General features: G+C 43.3%; 1 protein-coding gene and 1 long non-coding RNA gene across 3 annotated transcripts in view; one reads left to right on the top strand and one right to left on the bottom strand.

Annotated features, from left to right (window-relative positions):
- The window catches only part of LOC105190613 (CUGBP Elav-like family member 2), a 384,647-nt gene that overhangs the window by 2,418 nt on the left and 368,979 nt on the right, over nt 1–13,250 (bottom strand). The window contains exons 7-12 of one of the 2 annotated variants that reach the window (XM_025298595.1): nt 11,135–11,340; nt 7,271–7,399; nt 6,252–6,519; nt 4,498–4,590; nt 2,393–2,422; nt 1,427–1,456 (exon numbers count right to left, since the gene is read on the bottom strand). In XM_025298595.1, the coding sequence (XP_025154380.1) occupies nt 1,427–1,456; nt 2,393–2,422; nt 4,498–4,590; nt 6,252–6,519; nt 7,271–7,399; nt 11,135–11,340 (756 nt within the window). Of the gene's footprint in view, nt 1–1,426; nt 1,457–2,380; nt 2,423–4,497; nt 4,591–6,242; nt 6,520–7,270; nt 7,400–11,134; nt 11,341–13,250 lie in introns of both variants that reach the window. The other variant, XM_025298597.1, reaches the window with a different exon arrangement.
- The window catches only part of LOC109504544 (uncharacterized), a 40,426-nt gene that overhangs the window by 17,336 nt on the left and 9,840 nt on the right, over nt 1–13,250 (top strand). The window lies entirely within an intron of this gene.

Raw genomic sequence — 13,250 nt, 5'->3', positions numbered from 1 at the left:
CCAAGTGCAGCGCGGACGATGCCCAAGCCTAATTAATTCCGAGGCATGCTGCGACATCGCGAAAATAACGACCGTCGCTAATCCGAATCTGTTATTACTAGTTATCACGATTAGAAACAGGAAGCTCGTACTTGTGCGACATAACGAATTAGTGCTATTGTATAGTGCTACAGTGCATTACTTCGAATAGTTTCAAATTCTACGGTATTTTCTCCTCATGACAATTTCTATCTTTCCTTTCTCCATTATGCGCGGATAGCACTGGTAGACGGTTTCACAATTGATTTGAACTGCACGTTAGTTTTACAGTGAGCGTCGTGAGTGAAATTTTAAGTGGCACTTTCGTGCGACACATGATTTATATGAAGGAGATACAACCTTTATAAAAAAGAAACAAAATTTAAAATATGCACAAGTGGATAAAATTATGAAAGTTACGATATACGGTGTATAACATATTTTGCTTCACACGAATTTCTTCGACATATTTTATAGAAGCGTAAAAATATATCTCCGATATACCGAGGGAGAAATATGCAACGAGATAACGATTTAAAAGTAGCTTGTGCAGTACATTTTCATGCGTAACTATTTATGTGGTAAAAAGGAAAAAAAAGAAATCACGCGCTAATCCCCAGGTTAATTGCAAGAAGCGTTTCAAGGAAAACAGCCGTACTATTTTTTTTTCTCATTATGCCGAATAGGCATACATTACGTAAATTCTTGTTACAAAAGAATCATGCGCCCGTTAATTGCGATAAGCGTCTGCGCGTGAATTATCTACGTTCAATACATCTCAAATAGACATTAATTCAGTCCGGTATGTACATATTGTTAAAACTATGATTTACAATATTGATGAAGGATAAAAGTATGCACGTTCCTGAAAGCTCCAACCAGGTCTCGCCAATTGATGCGTTAATTCAATGTTTGCGAAAGTTTTTTCACGACAGCAATTTAGCGCGCAACAACAATCAATTGCTAATTGACTCGACTGTCGCCATATATTCGTGGATAAAATACACATGTATATACATGGATGTCATGAAATTATTATAAAATCGCCATTTTTTCATTACGAATATATTTGGAGTTATTTTCCTCCGTAAAAATTTGGCATTTTTTCATCGTTTTTTGATATGCAATATGCAATTTATTTTTGAGTGAATATTTCGTCAAGAGCAAAGTTGACTGATCAAATTAGGGGAGACCCGTTTGATGAAGTCTGCGACAAACAATGATCATCAGTGTTGCAATACGAAATATACGAGAGACGATAAAAAGAAATGTACAAGAGTGATAGTGAAGAAGTAACATTGACGGGAGAGGGACTTGAGAAGAAGATAACGAAGAGAAGATATATAACGTCTTGTGATACAATAAAGAATACGAATCAAACAGCTTATCTTCCATGAACTTGTCTCACCTGTATTTCCTGTTTTTCCCAGAAGGGCAGCTACGCACGAAAAAAATATGCAATGTTAAAATTGCGATGTGTGTTCACATTAAGAGAAGAAAAAAAGAAACATAAAGTGTAAAATGCGATAATAATGAAATTCATTACATGATCATGTTTAAGATTTGAAAACAATGAAACGCTTCTGTCTGCGGCTTATATCTATTGCATACAAATCTACATAACAGCAGCAATGTAATACGTAAGAAGCAGACGACAATATTTATAGATAAACGTCTAAATATTATGCTCTTGCATTATGCTCTTATGTAAATTTCTGTGCAATTTCTGTTCTTAATATACGATTCTTTTTCCTTCTTTTGATAATCGTATACGAATTTAATTTGATTTATTTAATAGGAATCTAATAAATTCACATAAAATCATCGTAAAAATTTAATAATTTATGTTTTTAATAATTTAATAGTTAATAGTTGCGTTTGAGTAAAAGGTGAAAAAGTAAATGACTGAATTAGACCGCTCTGATAACAAATTAATTGTCGACGGACGATAATCGATATTCATATTATTGCAAAAATTGTTTTTGCTCATTTTTAACACTTGACATATTCGCATACGATCGGTCACTAATTGCTTCATCGATTGTACTAAAATAGGCGTTCTTGGTAATTTCCACTTGGGACGATTGTTTATCATATATGTAGCGCACGATGCGGAGATCGTGGATAAGATCAGGAGTGAGTTTGTATCCATGGAAATTGAAACATATAAAAAAAAAAATAAATGAGTTCCAGAGAAATCCAGGGAGCGCGCGTGTATGTGTGTGCGCGCACGCGCAGGGGCTATTAAATAAGCGAAATGAGAAAATCGAACCGTCAACGGGATTAGAGGGGGGACCCTTTTGCACAGTCGAAATTAATTTAGTAATTGTTAATACTGTACCAGGCAATATGCGACACGTACATAGCGACATACCTGCTGTCGAATTCGCCAGGCCGCTTAACGCTGAAACACAGAACACGTTCGCGGTATTAACAAGCGGGATCAGTGATATATATATGACGTATTCTCACGAAAGGAAGCTTTGACGGGATTTTCTCGGCGGCGCTGTCGCAATTCCGTTTTTAATTGCGATGATGAAATTGCGGCGGCGGCGGCGGCGGCGACAGTACGCGCTCACACTAGTTTCAAATTAATACGACTAGTCAAGTTTGCACGGCTAACTGTGGCAACGTCTCCGCGATAAATATTTGTCTTTCCCGTTATACTGTTACATCAAACGCAACATGTAAGCTCAGCACTGTTGTCACTGGGATATCTTACCAGATAAAGCGGTCTTAGCTGTAGAGACAATTTTGGCTGGATACGACGAGTAAATGTATGACAAATTCTGATACCGTAAATTGCCCAATTTACGGTATCAGAAATTAGAAGAAAATTAACGGGAGAGAAAACCGAAAAAGATCACTGATATATGTATATAAGAGTATGTATAGAAGAGTTTGTTATTAATTTCTAGTAATCATATTTTATAACGTTCATTGCAATTTCACAAAAAATTAAGCTTCTTTTTCTACCAAGTGCTTCCGACTAAAGCTATGAACATATGCATAAATTAATATCAATTCAAGAATACCACACACAGATTGCGCCTACATAGGGTTTCTAATGTCTCATTTTGTGCGATCAAGATCCATCCGTTCAATGACGATTCAGCCGTGATTACTGTAATTGTCAGAAAAACTTGTTCTTGCGCAAACAGTATTTGCGCAATCGCTCGCGTGTGAAGAACGCGACGGAGTAGCCTGCATACTTGACTCACTTTCCTATTGACTTTACATAAATTGTAAAGAGAGCGCGGTAACGTGAACACGCAATGTAATAAAGGTGTGTTAGTTTACTCTGCTCTGGTACGTTATAAAATATGATAAGAGGGTAATGGTGCAATTAACTACGGAAATATACGTCTTACCTGTGGACTTTGTACATTTACATGATTCAGCGTGCACACAACACGAAGAAGATACACAGGTTACTAGAAATTTCGACACGTTTACTTGGTAATACCGCCCTCTGCCACCGTTTAATTATCACGCTTCACGAATAATCGTTCTGTCTTAATTCGTTAATACTCGATCACCAGATTCGTTCAACGAACGGAAGAAACAGTCAACACAAATTTAGTTACGCTCGATATTTTGGATGTTTACTTCGAATTTGGTGACAAAGTATAGAACATACAGCGTGTTTCGCGAGTTAATCTACACATGTAAATAATAAGTTTCTGAAGTCAGTCGGGACTCAAACTACAGTGATAATTTGCAAAATGAAAAATTTGGAATAATTTTTAATCATGAATAATAATGTAACCGGCGAGAGATCAATTGCCACGATCTCGCTGAAATGATCTCGCTAAAAACGTTTGAAGAGTAACAATATCCAATCGACCCAACTGATCCACGTATGATATATTCGCCCGATGATTGTCATGATTTCTGTCGTTTCTCGCGAGATACATTGTGCAACTTGCAAACAAAGTTGGAGTCGAACGCACGTTCACTTTTTCTCCCGACTGGCTTCTAGCCATGCATTGTGCGCGATCGCGCGGTATGTCTCACGACACCTTCCTCATCGTATACCGCGCGGTATCGCGATTATAACGTCTGTTAATACACTCTGTATGAAAAGGACACGTATAGACACGCCGTCGCATTATTACCGGCGCCGTGATCGCGCGGCTTCGGCGCGACTTCGGCCGGCCGCTTTTCCATGCACACCTACAAAAGCACGGACAGTGTTCACCCGTTCGGCCTGGAACTTCGACAACGCATGCGATCATTAAAGTCCGACTACCACGCTCAAGCGGATTTATACCGTCTAGCGCGGGTAACGTACGTGATGCACAAGCGTATGGGTGTTTTGTACAATCGGTAGGAGGACGGGCGGCGGTAACAGCGTGGGCGCGAAGTTACGTATATAATTCGAAGCGCCGGACAGTTCCGCTCGGAACTTACAGCTGCACGTTAATGTACGATAATGTGTTCTCTGATTATGCACCTCGCGAAATATTCTCTACTCACTGTTTGGCGACACCTGGAGGTTGCCGTTTCCGCCGGTCATAGCTGCTAGGGTGACGAGGTTCTGCATACTCATCGGCGACACTCCCGCATTCGCTGCAACACAATACGTCATTCGCTGAAACATGCGCTGAGACGTGACTTATCGTCCACCTCAGGCCTCCTCGGTTGTATCTAAGCGACTTTATATTTCGATTCAGCTGCAATAGATTTCTTTCTACACCTGAAACGATCACGTCTCGTCGCGTTGTTTTTTCAATGTTTTTTATCTGACGACGAGTCGTGGCTTTGCGCAATATGCTTTTTTTATGTCTAAGTATTTTACTGTTATATTGATTTTCAGAGGGAAACAGTTGCAAAGCGTAACAAGCACGGGATAATGCGGCAAAAGAAATTTTATAATCGTAGAAAATGACAGGATTCATCCGATGATTGTTTCAAATCAGATACCATCAACGGAAGAATTTTGCGCGACAGAGTTCTCTCTCAAGATTGACGGTTTTTACCCGTTCGTTTAACCCGTTGAATTGAAAGTCAGATCCTTCGTCGAAAGTAGCCACCGTCATTTTCTGCGTCGAGCGTAGACATAAACTCATTGCGTGACGGTGGAACGTCATCGGATGACCATACGTTCCGCAGCAGTGAGCGGTAAACACATATTTCAGAATAAAGTTAATGATAGATGCGCACGACGGTGTATCATCGTACTGGCATCTGTCCCGATCCCATCAAATGCAGAATTTTATTATTGCCGTGCATGCTGGCGCAGGACGTTTCGTTATAACTTTCGAAAAGATACGGCCCGCGAGACGCGCTCGCAGCGAGCGGCGAAAGTTGGAGAATGCAAAACGCGAAATAATATAATTTATTCTGACACCGATACGAATGCATCGAACGAGTAATTTTGACGAAGAAACGGATTGAAATCATATTCCGCCTGATAAAATCAGATCGATCGAATTTTACCCGGTGCTTTGTGTTGGAATGGTGGCGACACGGCTGACATATTTCGGAACAAAAGTAGATCGTCTCCCGAGCGAAATTGTATATTTAAACTAGTTTGCAAGATTTACGTTTTTACTAAACGAAAATAAAGATTCTGTAAGTATGCGGAGAATTCTTGCACAAAAAGGTGTCGCGAAGTTGAACGTGCGTGTTTGTGCAATATGAATAAAGTTAAGGCTTTCGTAACCGGTTGTTACGATACGATAATGATGAACATGATTCCATAATAACAATGCGGAAGGTAATTGCACGAAGCGGATGTGAATAACATGAGTCTCGTGAATGTCTTATACGCGTAAGACTATGAGCAATTGATCAAGTCAGAAATCTATAAAAATACGTTTGTAGGAAAAGCGAGATACAAATCATTAAACCCGTCATAAAAACATGGGAAAGGAAAATATAGGAAAAATATAGGAAGGAAACCTCACTCGAGGAAACCTCTCACGATTCTCAGTACATGTATATGTACATGTACATGTACTGCACATTAATAATACGTTCAGAGAAATATAATCGAGCAAGTAATGAGATATTTGAAATTGAAGCAGTTCGATATAAGCGTAACAGGTAGACATAGCCTGTCGGGTTCCTCGAGAAAATATCGGTCATACCACATTGTGCAAAAAAACTCCAGCTTCGCTCTGATGCCTGCTAATGAAATATAAATCATAGTCGAGGAGCGCGCGGGGCAGAGTAAACATGCGTGAAAGTAAAAGTATGTGCAAGCAATCGACACTAACCATACTCACCAGCGGTATTGCTGAGGGATGCGAGGGTGGCCAAACTCTGTAGATTCGCGGGGTTGATTTCCGGCGGGCTCGGCACGGCAGGGGGTGCAGCGTGAGCAGGTGTTGCCGCACCAAGGCCAAGGTGTTGTTGCAGCAGCAACTGATGCTGCACATTCGACAATGCGTTCGCCCCCGCCGTGTTCGCGGCAACCGGAGTCGCGGCGCTTGTCGTCGCCTGCAACTGCTGCAACAGCTGCAGCGACGCAGGCGCCAGAGTATGCGTGTCGTTCTGCAAGCATAAACGCGAAGCCTCGTCAATCGTGATTGATCGTAGCGTCGTAATATTTAGTTTTAGCAACTGATATTTTCCGCGGTACCGCGGCGATTTTTGCAATTTACGCCCGGAAACAACCTCATTCTAATTTCTCTCACTGCGAGAGGTCTATGATTTTTAGGTATATAATTCCTTTTACACTCAGAACTTTTTATATCTCGAATTTTCCGTATTCTCGTATCCATTACCTGACTTTCCGTCGGATTTCCGAAAGCACCGTGTTCTACTTACTAGAACTTTGTTTAGAAGTCTGTGATTTTTAAATAATTCTTTTTGAGTCCGGGATTGTTGTTATTATAGTAAAAATGTTCGATATTCGTTCGTGTCGACTGAGTTACTTCTCGTTTATTATCGTTACGGAAAAATTTATCATATGAAAATGCTCGTGGAGTTTTACGCGAGAGGTTCATGAGACATTTGAAGGAAAATAGAAGCAGGCGTAATCGTATATTGGACGTTAAACTCACAGAACAAAGAGGTGGTGGTCTTTAAAAAGGTCCTAGCCTCTTCATTTCTTTTCTTTTTACGTATATTTTGCATAACAAAATTGTGGTCGCCGTATAGAAAGTCTCAAAGGCTGGATAATGCATACGGGTGTAAGGCGCTCAAACGATAGAGCCATAAAGAGCGTCTCGTTCTCGATGCAAATGGAATCTTTGATACCCCGGCCAAAGAGCTTTCATTGTAAAATATTAAGCATACGTACGGTCAGGTAATGCGGCGTGATGTTGACTCCCGCGATGTTCCAAAGATTCGACTGGAGTTGCTGCATCCTCTTCTGATCCTTCTCCTTTTGCGTATCGGCGAATTTCACGACTAACGGCGACGAGCAACCCTGAAAATTATACGACGCGTTGACGCTGCGTGGTCGTAAAGGAGACGCGAACCGTAACGAAGGGAAAGTCGATCCTAAAGTCCCGACGTAAAGTCGATATTAATCCGATCAGGATCCCGATAGGAATCAGTTTTGCCCGCGTCGGCACAGCCGAGTGCCTCGAAACTGGAGCAACTAATGATCATGCTGCGGTTTGGAGTCGCGGTAAAAGAGCGAGGGAGGGAGGGAGAGAGAGAGAGAGAGAGAGAAAGAGAGAGAGAGAGAGAGAGAGAGAGAGAGAGAGAGAGAGAGAGACATAATGTACACAACATTTCTCTCCTGCTGCCTGCGAACCGCAGGCGACATTGACTGTTCTAATTCCAAGGGAGACCCGTATCTCGACCCGTCTATCGACATTCTTCGATGACGGCATTCGCGTATATATCGCGGCGATACGTATCGGTCGAGACAATCACGTCTCTCGCTTCGTCAATACCAATTTTCCAAGATGGAGCTCCGCGCCACACGCTTCGATACGTCTCGTGCTTAGCTTCGAATTTCCGTTTCCATATCCCGCGTTCTTTCGGAGCGTCTTTTCGCGCCTAAACCCCGTGCCCCTTCGTACGATGTGATTATTGGTTCAAGTCCAAGTTCAGCATTGGCGTGAGAACGGATTCGCCGGCGATCAGGCGTTACATTCGGGGAAAGAGATACTCTCGTTCGGCCGCGGGACCACCGGGTGCACGCGAGTATCGCGAGGTCGATGCACCGTACACAATGCGCGTGCAATCGTAGACGCGAAATCGGCGTGCCGGTAGCGACGACGAGCGAGCGAAGTTCGAGGAACCTGCGGCCGGAAATATTCGCGATATTAAAGTGGAATTGCCCTCGTGCCCGCATGCCTTGGCACGGTTCGCCTTCGCTATTCGAAATAGTACGACGCATAGGCGCACCGTCATCAAGGCGGAAACACCGGCTACGTTTCGCGAGGTAGTTGATGATGCAGATCATTGTGTTACGTGACATCTTATTCGACCAGGTCAAGAAAACAGCTCCACGATTGATACGTACACAATAGCAATATGCTTCTGCGAGAAATGAAGTTAGTGAGAGAGTGAAAGGGGGGAGGGGCAGAGAGAGAGAGAGAGACGATATTTTGATGAAACACGATCGCGCCGAGGGAACAATTTACTTCTCACTCATAGGAGAGACGATATATTGGGTATTAAATTTAATTTTAAAGGATTTACAAGAGATGGCGCAATGAGCACTTAACGGCGTCGGCCATACTGCCATACTGAAGCCAACTTCACATGAAAGCCCTGTCATTAGGCTTTAAGAATCAGTATATTTCATTTGGTCCAAGTGTAAAAATAACATATTTTTTTAGCGCATTCAATATGTGTCGAGTTTTGTGCCAACGGAACGCAATTTGCGGGAAGCGTTACTTTTTTGTTTTCATTTGAAAAAAATCGGCAGCTGAAAGTCTTCGTTTGCTGTCCGAAGCTTATGGGGATTATGCTCCATCGATCTCAACTTGCGAGTACTGGTTTAGACGATTCAAAAGTGGAGATTTTGATTTGGAAGATAAGGAACGCCTTGGACAACCGAAAAAGTTTAAGGACGAAGGCCCATATTCAGAACTAACAAAGATATTAGCGCGCTAACAAGTCGAGATGTTAGCGCTCTTATTAGCGCGCATATTCTCAACGCGATGATAGCAGCGTTTTGTTAGGACATATCGATAATCACGCGTGTTTGTAGAGCAAAATCCCTATTCAGAACCACGAATAAGTCGTAACAGCGCGCTAACATATCGATATCTTAGCAGCGCGCGATAAAAGTGGTCAGGGCCATGTATAAGCGCACTAACAGCTCCTGTCACATTTAAAGAAATAATAATAATAATTTAAATAATAATAATAATTTAAATCAATTATTGTTTTATTTTCTTCGGCAGAAAAATTTTCCCTTCTCTTGTCACTCATCTATAAAGATACGAACATGTATATTTATTAAAATTATCCGTTGTTAAGAGCAAGCAATGAATAATAAATAAGCAATGTAACAAAATTATAAGAATGAAATGTAAATTAATATAATAAATAAACTTACTATACACAATTTGACAATATATCAGAGCACTCCACTTCGCAAAAATCGTCAACAGACATTTGAACATCGCTGGATGACGCGCGTCTCGTACTCTTGCTACATCCACATTACGCGATATGAAAAGAACCAATAGCTACATACTGCTCGGAAACGAGCACTCTTATTGGTCGTCATTGCGTCTTTAGGTAATAGTGCTCTGTTCTTGCGTTCTGCATACGAGCGCTAACAAGCGCACCTACATCTCGCGTATTTAGAAGCCTATATGTCAGCGTATATGTTAGCGCGTTTTGAATATGGGCCGAAGAGTTGAAGGCATTGCTGGACGAAGATCAATGGCAAACGCTTGAAGAATTGGCAGAAGCATTAAATGTAACCAAGATGGCCGTCTCTAAACGTTTGAAGTCGATGAGAATGGGGTTCAAAAGCAAGGAAATTGGGTGCCATACGATTTTCCAGTATGACAACGCTCGGCCACATGTCGCTAAACCGGTGAAGGAAACGCTAGAGCTGCTTGGATGGGATGTTTTATCCCACCCACCGCCGTATTCACCAGACATTGCTCCTTCTGACTTCCACTTGTTTCGATCCATGCGGAATCACCTTTCTGCCCAGCACTTCAGTTCTTTGGAAGATATAAAAAAATGGCTCGATTCATGGATAACCGCAAAAGACGAGTCGCTCTTTCGCCGAGGAATCCGCCTTTTGCTGGAAAGATGGGAAAAAGTTGTAGCTAACGATGGACAATACTTTGAATAACATGTATTTGTCACTTTGTTTCGAAATAAACGTTCATTTTCACAAAAAAAATGTTTTCCTTTAAAATTAAGTTTAATACCCCAATATATCGCACGCTTCTTCGCTCAAACAGCTTACAGAAAAACGCGGCAACTTCTATTCTAGAGTTCGCGGGAGCTTAGGAAGCTTAGGAAGCGGCCGAGTAGACTTGGCCGATGAGAGACGGAGAGACGGAAAAGTCCTGGCGAGCTTCGAATCGCCAAGGTGTCGGCCAGTTCGGCCATCTTCACTCGCTCGGTTTTAGTTACCCCGGGTTAAATCGGTATTTCACCGAGGTGACTAGCCGGGTTGTGGATGCACACGGATGTTTCGTCGGGTGACAGTGGCATCGAGCCAATACGTCCGACGGCTCGCGCTTGAATCGCTACGAAAAGAAACTAACCGCAAAGACTCAACGACCCGCTTTGTGCCGTCATCTCTTAATCTCTTTACGACACCGTTTACTCCGTCCGAATGATCGAACGACCGGCCCTCGCGGCCCAGTCTTTCCTCCGGAACATTACCGCGAGAACAGATTGCGCATTTTCATTCAAGCGTCCATCATCGCCGCAATTTTACCGGGATTCTGCCAAGATCGTGCAGTTGTTGCGTAAAACGACCAACAGGAAAAACGCGGATCGCGTCGAGTCGATCATGAGAGAGAGAGAGAGAGAGAGAGAGAGAGAGAGAGGGAGGGGGGAGAGAGAGAGAGAGAGAGGAGAGAGAGAGAGAGAGAGGGAGAGGGAGAGAGAGAGAACGCGACGAACACAGAGACAGGTAGAGATTGTTGAATAACGATCAAGGTTGCGAGAAGCGAAAAGTGACGAGTTTCGCGCTGCCATGACGTTATTTCACGATGACACCAACCTCCATTGTCTGGGAATGATGCAGAGCTTTGATGGCGTTGATCGCATACTGCTTACTAGCGAAGGTAACGAAGGCACAGGCTTTGCTCTTCCCGGTGCTGTCCCTCAGCACCGAGCATTCCTCGATCATCCCGTAGACGCTGAACATGTTCCTGACATCGTTCTCCGTGAACTTCTTCGACAGCATGCCGACGAACAGCTTGCGTTCTGTAACAATGGAACATAAAACTTTCTCTAACGATCATTGCGCAAGTATATCGCGTCATGATACGAGGCGGCGAGACGCACACAATTCGTTTTGCAACGTGTTTGCGCACGTGCGCGCGATCCCGATGGCGTAGATAATAATAGCACAAAAATAGCCGCGTAACGATCGCCTTAAAGATAATATGCAATTCTTCTTCTTCACGTATGACTACGCGTCAGGGACGTGTCTGACCGACTGACTAATCGTACAGTCGGGATACCGGCTTACACAGCTATATTTAACTGTCATTAGCAAGGACATATACCACCGCTCTACGTTCAGCCACGCGGCGGATGAATCGGACGCATTGTTCATTTTTATCGCGCATCTTATAAGCCAGTAGGTCTTTTTTTTTAAGGCTGGTCTCTCTGTGTTGACTTTTATACGCTTCCACCTTTTTCGCCGTGGATAATTCCGGTTGCGGCGATACGTAGGCTCTGCTAATTGGATTCTTACTTTAGAGCTTAAATTCTAATTGGATTCTAAGTTTACATGTTAACCGCTCGACTGTCCGCGACGGTCGAGTGCCATTAGTTAGCGCACGGGTAATATTTGGCCTTTTAAACATGCTACGTACGTGGTGATGGACTTTACATTGGCGAGTGAATGGAATTACCGAATACGAGGAAATAACAGAATATCCTTTCGGCGGGCGTTCCGCGCGATGCAAACTATTTCCTTATTATTACGACCAGGAAGGAGTAATGCTTCGCTGTTTAAGGTCGCGTCAGACACGATCGTTATCCGATACTCGTGAAAACCAACGGCGGTATTGAATTGAAATCGAAGATTGCGCGACTGTTAAAACTCCTCCGATACGGCGCGGGCGTGACGTTGTTCTTAGACTTTGACTCACGTCGCCGCCTCTCGGCGAAGTCACGGGTGACATCATGATTTCCCATCTCGCTCACCGTTTAATAAGCGTTTATGGATAATGCGCGGGGTGGTCAGTTATGGGCCATTTGACGAGCGCGTACCGACGACCAGTCGAGGAGACGACCCGGTCAATATTTGTTTAGGACCGGGAGAAAAGCTCCCTCCCGGAGAAAGGCAGCTTATGTAAATTCGGCGTTGCGGGGGATAGGCCGAGCGAAATAGCCGGATGTATCTCTGCGAGACGTACCGTCCTCGGTTCCTCTCGTCCGCGTCGTCGACTCGGTGCTTCTCGGAGTTGAGTTCCCGGAGTGCCGCGCGGTTGTTCCGTCCGCGCAGCACGTCGAGAGGATCCGTCAATCGAAGGAGAGAAAAATGAAAGATCTGATCGTGTCGCCGAACACACATTTACATGCTTTAGATCTCGCTGCACTTTGATCGCTTTGATGCAAAATTGAGTCACGCGCGGTACCGAGTTTCCGCGTCTCGTTTGACTCGACGGCTCGTCGTCATCGAAACTCGGAATTAACGGAGTTATGCGTTTTCAGTAACGATATTGCGCAAACACAAACGGGGATCGGTGGAGCGACATTTATTGAAATACTTGTAAAATCAACACGGAAAAGCAAAGCTTTGTTTTTCCAATTTAGATTATAACGTACGAGAGAGATGCGCCGCAAGAGTGGATATCGGCGCATGGTTTGGAGATTATACCTGCATCCGCGGCTACCGCTTTTGTGCGCAACTATGATGCGCGTGTGTGCGCGAATTGGGTCAGAAGTATTAGATATTTGATAGCGTTATATTAATTAATATTTTAGAGCATTAGTAACGCGAGCTAATGCATTAATACTGAGCTGCGCAAATGCGAGCGGTCGACAAGAGATAGCCGCGGCTAAACACGCGACGGGCGTTAATATGCGAAAATTGTGGCTCGCTGTCAAATGTTGCAATCCAATTCGCGCGATATCAAAGGAACACGACGCTCCATTTCGCG

This window comes from Harpegnathos saltator, unplaced genomic scaffold (genome assembly GCF_003227715.2).
Source record: "Harpegnathos saltator strain DR-91 unplaced genomic scaffold, Hsal_v8.6 scaffold225, whole genome shotgun sequence".
Classification (NCBI taxonomy): Eukaryota; Metazoa; Arthropoda; class Insecta; order Hymenoptera; family Formicidae; genus Harpegnathos; species Harpegnathos saltator.
This window is presented reverse-complemented; position numbering and strand designations above follow the sequence as displayed.